The sequence below is a fragment of the Haliotis asinina genome, chromosome 8 (genome assembly GCF_037392515.1).
Source record: "Haliotis asinina isolate JCU_RB_2024 chromosome 8, JCU_Hal_asi_v2, whole genome shotgun sequence".
In the NCBI taxonomy this organism is placed as follows: domain Eukaryota; kingdom Metazoa; phylum Mollusca; class Gastropoda; order Lepetellida; family Haliotidae; genus Haliotis; species Haliotis asinina.
In genome coordinates this window covers 54,330,973-54,352,585 of record NC_090287.1, presented here as the reverse complement: position 1 = coordinate 54,352,585, position 21,613 = coordinate 54,330,973, and the positions used below count along the sequence as shown (strand labels likewise).

The following is a 21,613-nucleotide window of genomic DNA, read 5'->3' as shown; positions in this document are numbered from 1 at the left end:
AGGTGGTCACTTTACCCAAGTGTTCACCCAAGACACACATCACTTCGGGTTTTCAAACATCGTGATGGAACAACCGGAGTAGATCTGTAATAGTCCGTGGTGGGCGGAAATGGTTTTCAGCAAACCATCCTTGTCGTAAAAAAGTGACTGACTGGTTCGGTCAGGTTCGGGTCAGACTCGGCGACTCAGCTGGCACATGTCATGGTGTTGATCACTGAATAGTCTGGTCCAGACTCAATTATTTACAGACCTAGCTCCGCCATATAATCGCAATATTAATTGCTGAGTGCGGCGTTAAACAACTGCAACAACCAAAGATCTGTACTAAGTAATTCCGATTATCCTAATCCCTAGATACGGTAACTCACTAAATTTACTACATATATCACCAACTACCGCTATTGACTGTTTGCTGGTGGAGATTTAACACGAATCATAATCCCAGGGCAGGAGTAAGTCGGCTTCTTGTTTATGAACCATACTTTCAATCAAGCTAGATGAACCCTTTATTGCTTTGCGGGGTGATTAACTGCTTCACTGCTCTAAGCATGGACCACCAGTCCTGTCACAGCACGAGTTGTTTACTGCATAAGCCGGTTACGTAATGCGGCACTGTAGTCACGACGAATATTCGCACAGTAAGTACAGCGGATTAAACTATTGAAGAAGAAGACTCTAAAAGGGCAGTCGAGAGAACAGCTGACCACAAGCCCACTGTACCTCTACCGCAAAACAAACACCATTCCGTTGGGAAAAAGTGATTTCAGTCATTCGGATCGAACTACTCCGGTGATCGAGATCTCGTGAACGAGCGGAGTAATATCACTGCGGCGGTGAAAACGAGTCACAGACGACAGAAACTCGGTCGCAGACGACACACGCTCGGCTCGGAAAACTCGCGCTGACAAGCACTGAAATGGTAAGTCATTTATCACAGTTAGTTTTGTACGATGCAAAAGTTGCTCCGTTCGACTATGTGGAACATTTCGTTGTATAACGCGCCGGGGAATCAGTAATTTCTGGCTGTGCTCAGAAGTGCAGTACTGTGTTCAACAAGTGTCCCACACGCTCAGCATGAGAGGGAGCAGGCCAGCTCAAAATAATTGACGAGTTGGATCACAACGGCAACGAGCGCTCAGATATCCGGTCATTACATTCCGAAAGAGTAACATATCCTATTTCACCATGTTTCATAACATAATTGCCGTACATCCAACCGATCTATAAATAGAATAATTTGCACACATGTGTGCGCCGTTCACTCGCTGACCCCCTGCTGTTCGCGCAACCGTCATTCATTCTGCCCACCAACCTCGTAAATCAATCTTCATAATTTACTTACTATGCATGCCATGAACGTATAACCCAAATCCAGAACAAAGGACGTGTAAAACATATATCGGTGAGCAGAACTATTTGACACTGGGCTAGTCAGTCAGGCCGACATTAGTATTAAACCGACGCATGCATATCAAAACCTCAAGTATATGGGATGTGGTTCAAAGGGAATTTCTATGAATTGTTTCTGTTTTAAATATTTCACGTATCCATGTGAACAGATATTAACAAGGTGATTAATTCGTTTGTGATCGTGAATGCATTTATGGTATTCCTCTTGAATGTCTGTTTTGAATCATGAAATGAAAATGTTTAGAGGCGTAGGTTTTAGTTGACGTGCATACTTGAATATGCATTTTTTTAAGATACGGCGTCACAATGAGTGCTTTCTGCTTCAAATAATCTCCACTGGCTTTACAAATACCGATGACACGTTAAAATAGTCTACATACCGAATATGCGTGGTAGTGTGAAGTTAGCCAAACTCGTTGTGTCGAGGTTGAATTTGCCTTGTAAACACTTCGAGTTATCCAAAGTTCGACTCAAGCTAACCCCCTATTTCCAATTACTGTGACCGTCATGGCGAGACACAGTTATTTATCCCTACCGTAATGAATATCAAGGTCCTAACTCAGGTTACTATACCCCATGTCTATCCGCCTGTGGTCACGGTTAAATTTGATACGGGCCGATTCAAAGCTCGACATGAAAGCGAATCTGAAACATCAGAATACGTTTATAGCCCATTTCAAAGGAACACGTACCATCTCGACGCATCTGTAAGCTAAATTGTTGTACGGTATAGGAAATCGATGATGCTTGGGCCTTGCTGTAAGCATATTTTCCCCGGTATTGTATATACTTCGAGCAAGTGATGCAGATCAGGTTGAAAAGCTATTGTTCACGTGACAGCTGCCGCAGGTTTCATCAAGGTAGCCGAATTGCAACTGCTCGTGACGATCCGCGAGTGATTACGGTCAATTGTACAATTGTACGGTCAGCTGTAACACTCCAAAGATCGAGATGAATCTCCGAATACTTAAGCTACAGCGACGGTTGATTGTTACATCATACGGGTAGAATGGAGGCCTCATAGTTAAAGCGCTCACTCGACACGTCCAAGATTTCATAGCGATGGTGTAGCCTAGTGGTTAAAGCGTTCGCTTCTCACGCCGAAGACCCGGGTTCTATTCCCCCTACTTACCCAATGTGTGAAACCCAATTTTGGTGGCCTCCACCGTAATATTACTGGAATATTGCTTCAAAGGCTCAAGGGCGAAAAAACATACCCCCACCCCCTACACACACATCCTTCGATATAGCTGAAATACAGAAGCCTTTTGTCATAATTTTGTCTCTAATCATGACCTGTACAATATAGGTAATAAGATAATGTTTTTTACCGTGACACGTTCTAGTTACGTCACATAATAAGTCCTCTGTATACAGGCAGACGTAGTTGTTGTCAGTTGTATTAGTATCACGTTGTTTTTATCAACCATTCAATTAAGGGAACAGAATATTTAAAAGACCACTGTCAGCATATTCCGTACCACTGATTTAGTCCAATTTGACATATTTTATGTATAATTCAAATAACGAAATGGAAAGTAATTTAGTCGTCTTCTGAAAAATGAATAGAAATCCACGTACATTTTAATTACATTGTGGTCACATTTGGAAGAGGATGTTATCTTGTGTTGTGTGTAGCCTATTACGCTCTGATTCATTCCCAACCTATCTGATTTACCAAACATAGATATGCTATCTGCTGAGTTGAAATTTAAACTGCCCTTGCGAAGGATCAGTGCATAGGTAGATTTTCCAAATATTTCCTTTAAGTATTTGATGACATTTCGTCTTACTCCATACGATATCTAATACAGGTAGGAGGACGATTCAAGCAGGTCATTTGTCTTTGTACACGCATGTCACAGAATGTTAATGTAACTTGAATAGGTTAACCTGTATTTTGCTGGTTGTCAAATGAGCTCATTACGCTTTAAAGGTTCAGCAGTCGTGGCAGAGGCGAAACAATTTACAAGAACATACTTGCTAATGCAAGTTCATTCATTGTCATTTTATGTCTACTTGGGAATAGTTTGGGACTTGATCTTGTAGCCATTAAGGGTTTTAATTTGATATGGGATGTCCAGCCGTTGACCTTGAGACTTTTATTTGGTGTCGTCTCTATGGAAACCTTAAACACTACTTGTTTAATGTCCCTTCTAACAACAGAGTGCCAAAGTACGAAATATTCACAAATACGGTCAGTGAGCTGATTTTCTGTCACCCGTGTTATACCCGACACGTGGTCAAGCTCCCACACATCAGTTCGGATGGACAAGCGTGGTCACGATCGGACCACCTAATCGAGCACGCCCAATAAGAACGAATTCCCCACCGTTGTGCAGCAGCGAGAGTATGTGGCATGTTGCCATGTTGCCATGTTCGGTTGCCAGCTTAACCTGACAGATAGCGTCGACAAAACGGCTCATGATATATTTATACCGCTTAATCAGGATGATATCGTTTATCTTCTACCAAAAGGCCAAAGGATATGACATCTGTCATAGGTGGCATTCTGACTAGAAACACTGACGGTAATTGGCAGAAAAGATATGTCTGAAAATTGTTATACACTTTATGCTTTAGGGTACAAGAAGGGATAATAAAAAATTATGTATGTCATTTTTAGTGGGTCTATGTTGTGACTGTAGTGTACACACAATGGTCAAGTGCACACCTTAAAACTCAAATACTTTAAAACATTGTAAAAAGAACTTACACCCTTGCATTCACATATGAAAGGTTCATGAACATGTATTTTCATTTTTTCATCGTCAGATCTTTTGTAAAACTGTGAACTATAGATTCGGGCTAGCACACAATTTCGAATATGTGCTGTTCGTAAGCATGGAAATCGGGGTTTTTTCCCAATGTACCATAGCATTTCTAAAACTCGGCACACATTTTGTCCCAGAATAAGTTATTTTTGCAAATTAAATATCTGTTATATCATTGGATGTTTTTTTTATGTAGCGCACGTATCCACGCAACAAATACATGGTCTCCTCGCTTCATATTATCAGGCTTGGAGCGATTGGGCCAAGTCATTCCAATCTTGAAAGGGATTCTTTTTTCACCTCCCATTTATTCTCTAAATTATGATGGGAGTAACCTAATGCTTAAAGCGTTCGCTGGTCACGCCGAAGTCCTGGGTTCGATTCCAGGGGTACAACGCGTGAAGCTCCTTTTGGCGTACCCCGCCGTGATAGTGATTGAATGTTGCTAAATGCTTCGTAAAACTAAACTCTCATGGTCTTATTGTAGCATCAGGGGAACAGAATGCGTAAAAGTCAATGCTATTGGCTGAATATACACCCCAGAGCCAAAATATCACAGTGACATGTTTACGACAAGCAGACAGACATTGACATTCCGAATATACCTGTTCCACCTTTAGGCTTTTCTGAGGCCTTTTTTCTTTCATCTTTCCATTGAACCTTCCTCCACTGGCTGCCCTTTGAGAAGACTACTGGCCGCTGTAAACAATACAAATTGGCTATTTCTATACAGATTTCATATTCACATGGCACTGAAGTCAGTTAAAGCTATGTGCAGTAAGTGATTAGAGTATTTGTGGACCTGTCGGAATAGTTTCCACTATACTTTGAAATATTTTGCAGAGGTATATAAAGGCGATAAACAGCAGATATAAGATATATAGCCCTTGCCTAATAATTATTTTATGGTTTCATCACATATAGAACGATAAGAAAGTCTCAATGTCCCCGGTTATAATTCAGTAGAAGACATTCACTTGACAGACATGACATGTATAAACTCTTGAGCTCATGGTGATTTGAAGAAGACTGCTCCCATACCACACTCTTACAATGGAGGGGTGGCGGGATAGTCTAGTGGATAAAGAGTCCGCTCGTCACGCCGAAGACCCGGGTTCGATTTCCCACATGGGTGCAATGTATGAAGCCCATTTCTGCTGTTTCCCGCCGTGATGCTACTGGAATATTGCTTAAAGCCTCTTTTAACCATGCTCACTCTCGCTTACACCCATAGAGTGAAACCCCTCTAATTCGGACCCCAGATATTCGTGAAAATCGCCTATCGGGCGATGAAACGAAGTACATGCCACATAAAGTGCTATCCAGAAATCCAATACTGCCAAAATGCTCTAAGAATGTTAATCATGATATATGTTGAATCGGAGGAAGGGGTAACGACGGAATTCAGATATCCAGGGATTCATGTATCCGGACAAAATGTGAGTTAACGCAAGTGTCATATTCCATATCCATTTCCACGTGTGGTGTCCCCTGCAGTAGGTTATTTCGTAGGCTAAGAGGATCCGGTGATTCAAACTAACCTATCCTACAGCGTGTGAAATGGTGGATTGTAATTTGATGTCATGTCACGTTTATATTGCTAATTAATGCACACTCTGAAAAAAATTGCATGTTGTATTGCTCGTGAAATATTTTAATGCCGCGATTTCTTCATGCAGAAAACCCTTTGGATTTGTGTAAATACTCTTTGGGTGAATTAGCAGTTACCTGTAGAATGATATGGACAGGATATGAGAAATATAGTGCGGGTTGATCTATGTTGATCATAAATGTAGTTTGTCGTGTTTTGTTGAATGAATTATAACGTTTCCATAGCTATTAAACAGTTGGCAAGTGAAGCAGATTGGTAGGATTACTTGAAACGAGCTATAAATATGTAATTCGAGTGAACCAAACATGTTCAAATTAAAGTCGACCACTTAAGTGCCGCGAGACCCCCTCTGGATGTAAACCATCAATTCAGCTGCCAATAGCGACCGCAACTACGGACACACTGGCTGAGGCAGTCCCGAGGCAGCACGTGCTCCCTGGCGTCCCCGTGACGTAACCGCCATCACCATATACACAACATTAAGCAACATCGTCTATGAGAACGGGCATCCAATCGTATGATATTCAATATACCAGGTTAGCTTTGGAGGATCATTACATCATCACAGATATAAAAGGCTACCCGAGAGAGGGTCACACGGCCATTGTTCCCTCTTGTACTGCATCGTCATCTCAACATGTTGGTAAGCAGTGTCTTCGCAATATCCTTCCAGTCATATGTATGTATACTCATGGAAAGAAATAAGGGAATGCCTGAAGGCACAAGTTCTCAGATTTTCACCCACGGTGCAGTGCATACCTTGTGAAGAAACCTGAAAGAGGATAAAGGAACACTTTACTTTCATGTGTTCCCTTGTTCGTTTCCATGAGTATATTTCGTCTAAGACCATGAAATGTATATTTTTCTGTATTGGATGCTCTTGAGAACTGGTTGATTCCAGAAGTCGAATCAACGAAACATGAGTATTTGGCAGCTTTGAGTTATTATTCTGTGTGATGGCTGTAATTTTCATCAATTAGTGGCGCTTATTTTCCTTGTTAAACGGGCCGTTCGGAATGGCGAATAGTAACACTAGTGTTATTATCTGGATGCACGTCTTCATTTCTCCCTCCGTGCATTAATAACCTTTGCGATGGAGATGATGGTTAAAGCGTTCGCTCATTTAAAACGCCGAAGGCCCGTGTTCGATTCTCCGCATGCATACGATTTGTGAAGCTCATTTCTGGTGTCCTACGCCGTGATAGTGCTGGAACAATGCTAAAAGCGGCATAAAACATACTCTCTTTGTGTCCTCCTACCCTGACATTGTAACGGTGCAGGTTAATCAATGGTCTTTCTGATCGATTGTTTACAGTCAGTTTACAGTAACATTGAGCATCAAGCTGTAACAAATAGCATTCAAACGTGTATGCATTGTAATATAAGAACTGTTGACTGAAGGGAATCAATAAATAATGTGTGTATTCTAATAAACAAATGTAACTGAACGAAGTTTATACTACTCCCATGAAGGCATGTATTGGAACCAGGCAATAGTTCTTGCTGGTAGAATTTTTGTTAAAACGACCCTATAACTTCAAATATAACTGATAATACGTGTGAAAAGCCATGGTAACTTTGCTTTCGTTTTCTGTAACAAGCAGTAGTTTTTATCCTTATTATCACTGTCTCCTCAAAACCTTGGAGTGAGTGAGTTGAGTTTTACGCCGCTTTCATAGATATTCCAGCAATATCACGACGGGGGACAGATATTGGCTTCACACGTTGTGCTCATGTGGGCGATCGAACCCGAGTCTATGGCGTGACGAGCGAACGCATTAACCACTAGGCTACCCAGCCTCGAAACCCATTGGAATTGCTAAGAAAAAACATCTATTTTCAAAAACATAAAGTACGGCATGGTGAGTACATCGTTTACCTTGGTTACATATCTCTGTTGCTCTGTATATCACATACATACTGTAAGCTGTAGTGAGGTATAAACGTTTGTATCCAAGCACGGAAAAGTGTCGGGGACACGGTGGATCTCAAATGTAATTTATACAAACATGCTCCGCAACTCTATCTCAATGAGAGGCCTACGTATATATTACAGGTCTTCAAATTACTCACTACTGGTTCACTCAGCTATGACTTGCTGAGGCGCATAAGAATGCGGTTGGTAACATCAACCGAAAATAGCCCTTGGAGACGAGACCCAGTTCAATGCGGAGAGTGATAGAGAAATGTTTGTTGTTTTCCTGTCTAAAACTCCTCTAAAAACTGCATTTGTTTAAACCATCTTTATTGAAATCACGAATCCGCTATTTTTATTTGACGTGAATTGTACATTACTAGCTGTTGTTAGTTGTGCTATCTTCTAAACCTCGTTTGTTCAAAGAGAATAATTCCCGTTTCCATGGATACAAGTTTTAACACTTGCGACGCCTTGTTTTAACCGATACATTTCTCACTGTTTATTTAATGTGAAGGATACAGATATTCAAACTGCAAAGTATGACATCCTGGCGACAGTCTTCAGCATTTGAGTTAGGTAATAGCGACACCATAGCTACTGGTAACTCCTAGCTACTAAACTGTTATATCTAGCAAAGGAAACAGTCGTCAACAGGTCTTTGTTGATTATTCCTAGCGTTGGTAATCGGCTTCGTTAGCACCCTACCTGCTTATCAAGCGAAGGCATATATACACACCTTGGAGGCCGACTTGGTGATCACTCATCTGATTCTTTAATCACCCTTTAGTATTTATCATTCAGCTGTTCGAGCACAATCGAGACTTCAAGTTCAACCGAGATTATCTAAAGCTACTTACAACGGCGTTCCACTGTTGTCAAGTGCCCCCAGCTTTGAGTCAGGCTGAGCAGTCCAAGTGGTCTCTCCAAGGACCCTTGCTGCCTTAATGCGTTCAGTTTTGTTGGGTAAATCTTATTCAACTAGTCCTCGAAGTTTGTGGCTAGTCCTGCTAACACAAGGTGAAAGGTATCACTTTCTGACGGTCATTTTCATGTCTATTAACAGGATGCAGCAATGTTAAACACTGAGAACTGGTTCAGAATATAAACCCACAGTCTTCAAGTCAACCAGGACTAACATTCAGTTTTTTCTCTGCTTGGGAATAATTTATTAGTCTCGACAAGCATGAAGTTCTCTAAATCTGCCTTGTAAGAGTAAGATGAAAACTACCCTGGTTTGTTTTGTTTGTGCGCAGCGCTCCCCGAGATTTGTGACTGCCCATAGTCAAATTTATGCTCAATGTATACAGGGGATTAGAAATAGTTGGAGTTAAAAGGGAAGAAAATGTCTAAGAGAAGGCTATGGAGAAGTAATGGGTTTTGAGAAGGGACTTGAAAGAGTTCAGTGACTCGGCACATTTGACATCAGCTGATAGAGAATTCCTGTGCAGTGCTGCAGTGTAGGCAAATGTCCTCTGACCATAGGAGACAAGTCTGACTTTCGGGGACTGTGTGGACTCTGGGATTTTAGATTTAGTCTTGGCAACAAAACACTAGTTATATCACTGAATCGTGTTCATTATACACTGAACAGCAGAGGATACGCGCAAGTTCCGAAAAAATATGACATCTCATCAAAGTTAGCGTTCATGTATACGTCTTCTATCTATAAACGTGACAAAAACAGAGTTGCGTTCCTTAAGCCGTGCAGTATAGTCGTTATAGTAAAGAGGTCATATACTCTTACCAGCAAAGGATTGCTTCCCGTGGTAAATGGAACATTAGTAAATCAAAATTTCGTTGACAGTTCTGTATGTCGATAAACAGTGTCATCCGAGCAGCGGAATGTAATGTCTGTGACATGGATATTTATCGCTGTGAAATAATTGATTAAGTGATCACAATGTGATAAGACAGATTTTTCTTCATATAAACTTGTCCGTAACATGTTTGGCGTGGAGGTTTAGGCGCCATGTCTCGAGCATAATGAAATGGTATAGTAGAGTTGTTAAAGCGTTTGCTTGTTAACTCGACTGTCCTGGTTCATGTCCCAACAGGGTTACAATGTGTAAAGTCTAGCCAACGCCGTGGTGTGTTTTGGATAATTCAACAGCATAAGAAGGCACTGTGCTAATAATATTTGAGTCCATTTTAACCCTTTCCAATATTTTACTATTTCGACCCGTGAAGGTCCGGGGTAGAATAGGCTTTCAGCAACCCATGCTTGCCATAAAAGGCGAATAGGCTTATCGTAAGAGGCGTCTAACGGGATCGGGTGGTCAGGCTCGCTGACTTGGTTGACACATGTCATCGGTTCCCAGTTGCGCAGATCGATGCCCATGTTGTTGAATACTGGATTGTCTGGTCCAGACTCGATTATTTACAGACCGCCGCCATATAGCTGGAATATTGCTGAATGCGGGGCAAAAGTAAACTCACTCACTCACTCACTCTATTTCACGACGCCTCAGCTGAATTTGAAGTGGTGCAGGTTTTTATGATTTTCAAACAACAGGATTGCATCCGGAGACCATATGACTCCGATGGAGTCAATGCACGCAGCTCTACCCAGATAAGTCCACCTATACGTTCACTAGTCTCATCATTCTATGGGACGGTGGGGTATCCTAGTGGTTAAGGTGTTCGGCTCGTCACGCCGAAGATGCGAGTTCGATTCACAACATGGGTACAATGTGTGAAGACCCATTTCTGGTGTACCCCGTCCTGATATTGCTTGAATGATGCTTAAAGAGGCGTAAAACCCAACTCACTCACTCACTCACTCACTCATCGTTCTGTAGATAAAATAATGTTCGCGGATAAGTTTCAATTAGTCCACTCTCACGAAATTGGATGGATGATAATTTGAACGGCTCCGAGGAATGTGACATACAGAATTCGGTCACTTTGTACAAGGGCCATTTGTTCCAGTCTACAAACAGTACTCGAGGTTTATTATTTGATAATATGTCAATTACTAGCGGAGCAGTAAAGGAGGAAAACGATGTACATATTGGTTCTTGATTGGATATTATTCGGATAGAACAAAATATCCGCGGCGTATCATTGTTCAGTCTCCGTCATCGGTTTGTCTGGTCCAGACTCGATTATTTAGCAGCCGCAGCCGCCTCGAAAACTACGGCGTTAATCAACATCAGTGCAGATTATAATATTATTTCTGTGAATCATAGCAAGGTCAGCATAGTGCACAGTGTTCAAGCTTTCTCATTGCAATAAAAGTGCCAACTATGCCAATTATTATTGACATTTCGGTCACAAGTGATGTAATTTCCCTTTAATGGCCATTGTTTCTGTGATATATAACCTACTTAGGCCCTATAAGCGCCTCATATACGATGTATGTACCATTCCTCGTACTGTCATGTGAGGGGCAGCGGAGTAGCTTCATGGTTGAAGCGTTCGCTTGTCACGCCGAAATCCTTGTTTCGATTCCTCACCTGTGTTCCCAGCTGTGGTATTGTTGAAATATTGCTAAAAGTAAAACTAAACTCACTCATTAAATTTTAAACCATTTCATCTGAACCGGATATTCCTGGTACAATTTAATGCAGTCGCACAGCAGTAACTCAATACTAACGTGTACATCAGTTTTGTCATTACGTTTTGCTGCTTTAGAGAACTCTAATGCGTAATAATACATTGATAATAATACATCTTCTATGTTTTTAAAACTCCTAAAACTGTATCCAGTTTACGTCTATATTGTTGGAATATGTATGTCGCATTGGGTTAACTCCTCGACTTTTCGATCTCAGGACAACCAGTTATGTCCGAATAACTAAATTTTGACCGAATATGGACTTGCCATTTCTAATCATCTCCATACCCGGAATAAGAACATGGCAGATTTCAAGGGCGAGAAATTCAATCTACTTACCTTTGTTTGAAATCAGCAGATTTTACACTTATGGTTGCAATGAATATCAATCTAAAACGATTTATTATTGACCCTATTATACCTTGTTCCGGTGTCTGTTTACTTGGTATCCTGGCAACCTACATTATTGACTAGAGCCCGTTTACATACCGGAACCCACGTCGCTGTTAGTTACCCAGGGATGCGTTTGTAAGATGTCATCTAGATATTGACCTATTGAAAGTAGACACTTGCACCTGTTGAATGTTTGTGATCAAATGACTCATGTCCCTCTGTTTATTACAGGCAGACCAGCTGACAGAGGAACAGATCGCTGGTGAGTAAATACTCATTGGTAATAAATTCGCAACGCATTGGGGTCAATGTTTGTCGGTGTTTTCTAGTTCCACGAGATACCGTTATTTGACTCCGTGTAGTCTATTGGCGAACCAATTTGTGGTGCACCCCAGCTGTGATGCTGCTGGAATATTGCTTAAAAAGCGACGGGATTAGTTAAACTAAACTCGGTCACTATTATAATGTATGCGTGAAGGGGCCGAGGAATTGAGGGTTCGATTCACATGGGTACAAGGAAACCAAATGCCTCTTGTAAGAGGGTTTGTCATGCTCGATGGTGTATGGCACCGTGTCCAGGTCACTTTGATAGATGTGCATGATGTCAATCACTGGATTGTCTAGTCCAAATTTGAATATATACAGAACGCATTCATGTAGCTATAGTGCAATGTGCAACAATGAACTAAACATGGGTACCATATTTGTCCGTGATAATCCCGAAACATTTTTGGAATATTGTTGAAAACAGGCGTAGATAATATTACCAGACACGAAGTATTTACAGAGGGCAAAGATATGGTGGGAATGCAAGGAAATATTTTTTGTAGCGGCTACTGGCCGATTTAATTTATTCCACTGATCCCATTGGAAGCAGCAACATGAACGTGTCAGACACCAATAAATAATGAGGTCATAATTCATATCGCAAGCCTCCTCGGACTAATGTAATTCTGCCACTGTAATTAAACTATGATGTGTGTTTGATTAGTCAGTCACACGCTATTCACACCACGCTGGCTTGTTTTGTGGGGTTTATTGGTGCCAATCAAGCCGTTGGTAATTGTTCTGTACATGGAAGTCGCATAATTAATGCCATGTTGGCTTTGTACTATGTTAAATCGGCTTTATGGAATGTGAGGGCGTTGCTTTCATGCTCTGTGAATGAAGCCATTGTAGTTTGCAGTCAGGTAAAAGCACCCGCTGTTGATACTGGTGTAAAACACGGTGGCATGCTTCTCGTTAAAACTGAGATGAGGCTGTGACTGTGTAGTTATATCATTCATGTTGTGTGCTATGAACTTTAAGTTCGAGCAAGATGGGAGCAAGTTCCAAGGAGGGAGATGAAATAAGTCTCAAACGCATAGATTAGCACTATAGATAAAGTGTAATGCCAGACGTATATTCGTATGTAAGCAATGTCGATTGAGGTGTAATACCAAACGTATATTCATATGTAAGCACTATTGATTATGTATAATAACAGACACGTGAAGGTCCTGGTTAGAACAGGCCTTCAGCGACTCGTGCTTGCCATGAAAGGCGACTTTGCTTGACGTAAGAGGCGACTAACAGGATCGGGTGGTCAGGCTCCCTGACTTGGCTGCGCGTGTCATCGGTTCCCAGTTGCGCAAATCGATAGATCGACACTCCTGCTATTGATCACTTGATTGCCTGGTCCAGACTCTCTTAACAGGCCGCCATATAGCTGGAATATTGGTGAGCACGGCCTAAAACTAAACTCACACATGTATAATAACAGGTTTACATGCAGTTATGTAAGCACCACTGATTGAGGTGCAATAACAAACTTAGAAGCACGTGTAAGTGCCACTGATTAAGGTGTAATAACAAAAGTAAAGGCACAAGTAGGTACTAGTCATAGAGGTGTAATAACAAACGTAGCATGCGTCCCCACTGCAGAAGAGGTCTAATAACAAATATAAATTCATGTATATGTTGTCACTCCTGATTGAGGTAATAACAAACGTCTGTTCATGTCTATGCACTAATGGGTACTGACAGAGGTTTTGTAACAGAATATAGAAACTACATCGGGGTGATTGGCAGTCTGACATCTTGAGTTTTTGATAATGCTGTCAAGAAAGATTTGTCTTGATCAAATATCTTCTGACTACTCACAAGAAAAACATTAGATGACTGTAAGAGCCCAAGATGTACCTAGTTGCATCATTTGAATGTCTGAACCAGTTGTCGCGCCTTGGTACTGCAGAGCTGAGTGGTTTTTCAAATTGTCACATCGCATCGACATTTAAAGACCATGAAGAATTAGCAGACACACCTGGGAAAGATCATGCATACGCTTTGTTGGTTTGGTATGGGCAGTCCTCCCCAAAGTCTTTGTAAGTCCCACCCCAAACCCCTCATGTCTGTTCCCATCTCGATTATGCCACCCACTCAAATAACAGCTCTTCCTAATGTATGGTGCTGAAGGATGCGTGTTGCCAATAGGTCTCCAGGACCCAAGGCGTGTGTCAGTTGCGATAGTGATGAGAAACAGGTGGTCCAGTTGTAGCCTTTGGGGTCATCAGTCCGGCTGCCTTGAAAGTTAAATATGCAAATCCAGAACTGGACTGTCATGTCGCCGCTTGAACATTTCGGAGAGCTCTGTATATACTCTATATATACTGAACAGCGAAACAAACGCAACTGTCTTTTTGTCAAGTTTTTAAATAGAAGGCATAAATATGAACGTTTGCTTTCATGAGATTTCATTTTTTCGAAGAAACTTGCGGGGTTTTTTTGCTGTTCAGTATAGACTGAGCCTTTGCCTAAAAGGTTGTCGGTGGCCCAGTAGCAGGTGCTCTGCAGAGTTGCGCCTGTTTGGCACTCCAGAAATCATTGATTGTGAGTTCGAATCTCAGATCGCAGCGATTTTGTTTTATAGGTGTGTAAATACCATACCCGCCTTCGTGTATCACTTGGAACCTTCTGCCACGTTTAGGTCGGTAGGGTAGCCTCGTGGTTAAAGCGTTTGGTCGTCACCCGAGAAAACAGAATATGTCAAATATGTAATATGTTTGAGGACTCATTCAGAGTAAACAGACAGGGCCGGGAACAATAAATATTGTGATTGTTTAGGATGGGATGGTTTGCATTTCAGGCCATATGCCATGTGTAATTAGATGGTTTCTCTATGATACCGAGTAATATTCACACCATACAGTTTCATTTCTGCATTGAGGCCAATCTTTACTACTCACAACACACATTTGTTTTTCAAAAATCCAACACATGTTCAACGACTTATTTTCATGTATGTTTAGGAGCATACGTGTAATGATATTTCTCTGTTGTAGACTAACGCTTAGCCTCTGGAGGTATGTAATTTGGATAGAAACAAATAATTCATTTGGAATTCAAAAGGAGCCACTGAGATAGGAGATCTTCAGGAAATCTAAACTTTTAGGGTTTTAACATTGCAGAAAGAGCGAGCGGGAGGTATAATAAAGCCAGCCTTTCCTTTTCTTTCGTTTGGTGGAATTTATTTGTGTTATAATAAATAATAAATATGAATAGTGTTATCGTGCAATATCCAAACCGTAACCACCCTATCATATTAGTTAAAATTTAATGTTTATGAACTAAATTCATCAACAAGGAAAATTAATTGCCTGTACAAATAACTTGATATTAGGTGCGGAAGTTTGTGAAACCATTCTGTATCAATATCATTACGTTGTGTGTGTTTGTGTTTGTGTGTGTTTGTGTGTGTGATGTGTTGATTATGCATAGGCGTAGCCACAAAGTCAGCTGTAGAATCTGGATATATTGTGTTAGAAAAGCCGGCGAGATGAATCGATCTGAGCTCCTCCAGATACAGAATGCTAAATGTACTTAGGTCATAAAATATTTATTAACCTGGCGTAACAAGATACAATTCTATCTTGTTGTAGAGTAAGCTTTCTCGGGGGGTGTTGTGTGTACCAAGCGAGACATGATGATACATAAATGTGCATTGCGTCATAAATCAGACGAGGCGTTTTGGTAGACTTGTGGTTAGAGCGTTCGTCGTCACGCCGAGGATATGGGCTTGATTCCCCACATGGGAAGCCCATGTCTGATGTCTCCCGTCGTGATCGTGCTGGGATATTGTTCAAAGCGGCGTAAAACTGAACTCAATCAGAAATCATGAACCTCTGAAACGTATGCCCACCTGTTTCTGAGAAGCTATCAGAATACATATCTCATCTCATACATTAAATGGAAGATGTGACGACCTACTGCTGTTGGAGTGTGCGAATGGCGCCAATTCACCCTGATAATGAAGAAAACGTTTCCTGTGTAGATACTTAAACCGTCTCAAGCTGAAGCCCATTTCTTCTCTCTCTCTCTCTCTCTCTCTCTCTCTCTCTCTCCACACACACACACACACACACACACACACACACACACACACACACGAATGCTAAACGTAAAACTCACTCGATAGTGGTGTTCTAATCCATTAAGTCGTATGTTCCATTATTTACTCATCAAGCTCAGGAACGTCAGTCAAGCAATCAGTTGACGTACCACACTATGCTATTGCCTGTTTCATCCTTCTCCGTAAAATGACCTGAAAATGACCGAACTGCTTTGAATGTGAATTGAAAATCTGGTTATGTATTTGGTATACACATGACAATTGTTCTGTCTATACAGAATTCAAAGAGGCCTTCAGCCTTTTCGACAAAGACGGCGATGGCACCATCACAACCAAAGAGTTGGGAACCGTCATGAGGTCACTGGGTCAGAACCCAACAGAGGCAGAGTTGCAAGACATGATAAACGAAGTAGATGCTGATGGTACGTATTCATCTCGACGGCGCATTTTATGCACCAAAGTTGAAGTTGAATGTATAATGCATATGGATCTGTGACCACATTACTGCTAAAATTGACGAATTTCATAAATGGCTTCTTCGCCTACCTACTGGGTAAACATCCCAAGCAGATCCTGATCATAAATGAAGTATAAAATCTACCCAGAGATAATGACAGGGTTGTCAAGTTCCCTGAAGTCTTAGAGTGAACTTGAAACTGGCATTTATTGAAACCTGTGGTTGTGAAGGCCCAGGGTAGAATAGGTCTTCAGCAACCCAAGCTTGCCATAAAAGGCGACTATGCTTGTCGGAAGTCTTGAGTCTGGAGTCCCCAACCGCGATATTGCGGGTATATTGGTAAGTTCGTAAAACTCAATCACTCGCTCTTCTGCAGCGCCTAAATAGTCAACTTCTTATCGCTGTACAGGAAACGGAACAATAGATTTCCCAGAATTCCTCACCATGATGGCGCGGAAGATGAAAGATACGGATACCGAAGAAGAACTAAGAGAAGCATTCCGAGTGTTCGACAAGGACGGCAACGGTTTCATCAGTGCAGCTGAGTTGAGGCATGTCATGACAAACTTGGGCGAGAAGTTGACGGACGAGGAAGTTGATGAAATGATCAGGGAAGCAGATATTGATGGTGATGGACAAGTAAATTATGAAGGTGCGTAAAATTCATTACTGATATGAGGAGTTTAAAGACACTTAAAGATAGAACTGACAGAAATATGAAATGAAACGAAGCGTCCACTTTCTAAGTAGGCGTTGTAACAATGCATGCAAATACATGTATTGTGCCCGAGAAATTCTGGTCATCGTCAATGACTTGGTCGATGTATGTCATATTTCAGCTACATAGATCGATGCTTCTGATGTCAGTCACGGGATTGTTGGCCAGTGTCGATAATTTTCGCTCTTCCGAGAAGACATATAACTCGAATATTGCAGTCTGTAATCAGTGTTACGAGCACTTGATGACGTCATCGATTTATCTATTCCCCCATATAAATAAATCAAAACAGACAAGCTATAGCTGCATAACCTAAACCAAGATTGTCTCAATGGAATAGATGTTAAACGGAGACTGGCTTTTGACGTTGGGATGACTGGTCGATGGAAATGAAATCAGTTCGGTTCCGGCGGGATGTGAGATCATCGTCCTCCTCACAGTGGCAATTCATCACGAGCTGACAACGAGTCTCCCGTGGCCTTGAATTCCGCGTTATTGTCAAGTTCGTAGCTCCATCCGTGTATCGATTACCTTTCCAGACTCAGACACAATATTTTTTGGCTAAACAATGAGCATACGTAATGCACTCGAAACATTGGTAGACAGCTGTCTGTTGCAAACTCCAACAAGACACCATTAGATTCAGCCAGGGTGCTGTTGTTAATGTCGCCGTCGGCCCACTCGACGTTGGAGTGGTCATGCGTCCAGAGATGTGATTGTATGCAATTATGCTGCGTTAATTAAATTCCGAGTTTGCTTATTCGCACCGCGTAACAGTCGGACCCGTTCAACTTGTGTATTTCTATCAATCATGTGATAATGTGACATTTGATTGACGGCTCACGACACGTACACATTCATCCGTTCTGGACTGAGATAGGCCTTTACCGTTTTCATGAGCATTGTCCTGTCGTGGAGGCAATCGTTCACGATTTATGGTTTACACAATCCTGGGAAAATGCTAAAAGTATTGATTTCACATTTGGCATTGACCATATTGCCCCTGTAATTGGAAAAATGTGCTCATGTGTCTCAAATGCAGCATGGTTAATTAGAATAGTGTCTTTATTTACACAAAAGCACTGTTGAACAAATTAAACATACATACAAGTATATGGTGTTTTAATATGACGATGGTCTACAGTACCTGTTCATGGTTCCAGTATCATGAATGGGTTCTGTGGGTCCAGCTGTGTTACTTTTCATGGTTTTAGCAATGTTTATCCCGCTCGATATTGGTCAATGACCAGCACATGTTGTGAAAGGTCACATGGGTTTGGATGGTTAAACCCTTGAGATCCAGGCTAGAACTGGACTTCAGTAACCCGTGCTTGTTGTATGAGGCGACGAACAGGATCAGGTGGTCAGGCTCCGTGACTTGGTTGACACATGTCATCGCATCCCAACTGCGCAGATCGATGTTCATGCTGTTGATCACAGGATTGTCTGGTCCAAACTCGATTATTTACAGACCGACGCCATAAACCAATGACCTAAATCAAGCAACCAATTACAAACAACCAACTTGGGTGTTTAAGCTTCATGACATGGTTGATGCATGTGTCATCACAAGATGCTATGATCAGTCACTTGATTGTCTTGCTACACAACATGGGACACATGTGGTCCGGTGGTTGCCGAAGTAGGTTTGCCTCCTTATACTTCCACAGAACCCCATACAATGTATTACAAGAATAATTATCAAAGAGACGTACAACCACTCACTCAAATCTATTCACCCAGCTATGACTCTTTGTAACAAACACTACTGGTTTCATCAGTTAACATCTACAATCATTGCGATGGGATACAGCTGATGTATTGATCAAAGCCATCTCAATAACCCCGTGTACTGTAGAAATATCCAATAGGGCAGCAGCTCGGCTGTGAGGGATGACATTGGTGTAATAATCAATGGCATCCCATGTGATAAATCATTTGTCGGCGAGCAATTGTTTCACATACAACGCTTAATGAATGCAATGTAATCAGTAGTTTCCGATGAGCATAACCTATGAAAGTCAGAATGTGTGCTGAGAAAGCTAGATATGTACTGACAGAAAAAGAAACGCAACTCTGCTTGTTTATAAATAGGAAAGAGACCTGAACGCTTGCTTTTAGGAGATTAATTTTTTTCGAAACTTGCGTTTGTTTTGCTGTTCAGTATAGAGTGAGCCTTTGCCCAAATGTGTTACCGTTGGCCCAGTAGCAATTCTTATGCAGAGTTGTTTGGTACTCCAGAAACCCTCGATTGTGGGTTCGAATCTCAGATCGCAGTGATTTGGTTTATAGGTGTGTAAATACCATACTATACCCGCCTTTGTGTTTTACTTGGAACCTTCGTCCACGTAAGGTAGCCTCGCAGTTAAAGCATTCGCGCGTCACCCTGGAGACAGGGCATCGATTCCCCACATGGATGCTTATTTATTAACTCGTCCCACTTTGAACTGACTCGCGGTGAACGACAAAGGGTACTGTATACCCAAATTTCTCTCTATGATCATCAAACAGCCAGTCTCGATATTTACAACATTCTCAATTTTTCATTTTTTCACAGAATTCGTAAAGATGATGACAGCGAAGTGAGAGGCTACAGTATCACGTGACCACCTGTACAGCAATATTGTCCATCGCCCTGTGCTCGGTCTGCAAGCTGTCATGATTGACATCAATGACGTCATGGATATCTGACCAATCAAGAATGCTTGATTTATCGAAAAAAAATAATATGCTTTTACATTGTAAATATCCCATTCTTGTGTGTATATTTTGATAATGATTATTTATCTTCCCTCCTCTACGTTGTTTCGTAATCTGATTCTCAATTATACAAATATCATTAGTTAAGCCTCTATGCATCTGTACAACTGAACGTTTTCTCGTATCGAATTCTATACATCGATATGTTTCATTGCTACTCTTGAATTTAATCACTCTACATCGATCTCTCCCTGTTGTCATATACTGTAATAAACTCTTTTCATTATTCAGCTGGTAATGTTCGTATTTCCCAGAATCGGGGCGAGAATATTAGCCCACAGCAACCTGGGCCTACAAAATGAGTTGGGTGATGAGGTTCGATGACTTTGTTGTTGACATTCCACTGGCGTTGATCGATGTTTATTATTGAGTTGTCTCGTTGAGAATGGATTTTTAAAACCAGCTGTGGTGTAGCTGGAATACCTCTGGATGAAGCGTTATAATTAACAAAGTTAATATTATATGTCGTCAAAACCAAAGGAATTCAGCCATGTGAAGGGATGAAAAAATGCATGCATAGGTAACACCAGGTGTTCGAGAAAAGTGTACGTACTGATTAGATTGTACCTTTCAAGGGGTGCCTCCTTGAGCCTGGGTATGGTTTGGCCTCGTGGTGAATATGGCGACGTATCCATATAATAATTATAAAGTAATTCAAGCTGTATACAGTAGGAGATCAGTGTGTCGGTACCCGTGAATATCCGGGTTCAAGTTGGTCTTCAGCAACCAATGCTTATCGTAAGAGGCGACTAATCGGGTGGTCAGGCTCGCTGACTTAGTTGACACATGTCATCGGTTCCCAATTGCGCAGATCGATGTTGTTGATCACTGGATTGTCTGGTCCAGACTCGATTATTTACAGACCGACGCCATATAGCTGGAATATTGTTGAGTGCGGCGTTAAACTAAACTCACTCACTCACCCACCCAGTCTGGTCCCGACACTATTATTTACAGACCATAGAGCAGGAATATTGGTAAGTGTTGCGTAAAACAACTTGCTCACTCACCTAATTCCGTAGAGCGATTTTCGTGATGTTGATGACTGGACTGTCTGGTCCAGAGTCGATTATTAACAAACCTATACGCCATATAGGTGGACTATTGGCAGGTGTGGCGTGAGACACTTTTGTACTTCAATAACTAGTTACGGAATGTCTTCGCTTACACACTATACTGAAAATCAACACGTAACGCGTGTATGATATAAAACCGACTTGAAATGTAGACACTGTTGTCAAAATAAAACTGTATATCGAGAAAATGTTAGTTACAACGGTGCAACTTCCGGTTTATGGAGTACAGAATCCCTACGTCGGTAATGGTTTTGTGCCAGACATGAGATACAGAGTGACTTCCGGGTAGATGTTCTTGAACACTGGTTCTGGTGTGTTTTGCGGATTCTGGTAACTGTTGTATTTGCTTAGGATCATGCACAACTACACAGAGCGATGTCTCTCTGTATCAATTAAACAAGATTATTTCGATCGGTGTTTTTCTCTATGGTGGAGTTGAAAACGACACGATATCCCTGCTAAGATCAGAGCTGTTGATAACACATACTAGTAATTTATCTTTGGCAGACGTTTCACTTCATCTTGCGTGGTGTCCCCAACACCAACCTACAC

The 21,613-nt window shown here is 41.4% G+C and overlaps 1 protein-coding gene across 3 annotated transcripts; it reads left to right on the top strand.

Moving 5' to 3' along the window:
- Positions 1 to 565: 565 nt before the first annotated feature.
- Positions 566 to 20,213, top strand: LOC137295439 (calmodulin-like). 3 transcript variants are annotated; one of them, XM_067826811.1, is made up of 5 exons: positions 566 to 919; positions 11,895 to 11,925; positions 16,329 to 16,472; positions 16,917 to 17,159; positions 19,783 to 20,213. In XM_067826811.1, exons 1-5 carry the CDS (start codon positions 917 to 919, stop codon positions 19,809 to 19,811), a joined length of 450 nt encoding a protein of 149 aa, XP_067682912.1. In that variant the 5' UTR covers positions 566 to 916; the 3' UTR covers positions 19,812 to 20,213. The 3 variants fall into 3 exon arrangements, with proteins under 3 accessions (XP_067682912.1, XP_067682910.1, XP_067682909.1); XM_067826809.1 differs by lacking the exon at positions 566 to 919 and adding an exon at positions 6,113 to 6,439; XM_067826808.1 differs by lacking the exon at positions 566 to 919 and having other exon boundaries at positions 11,874 to 11,925.
- Positions 20,214 to 21,613: the final 1,400 nt, after the last annotated feature.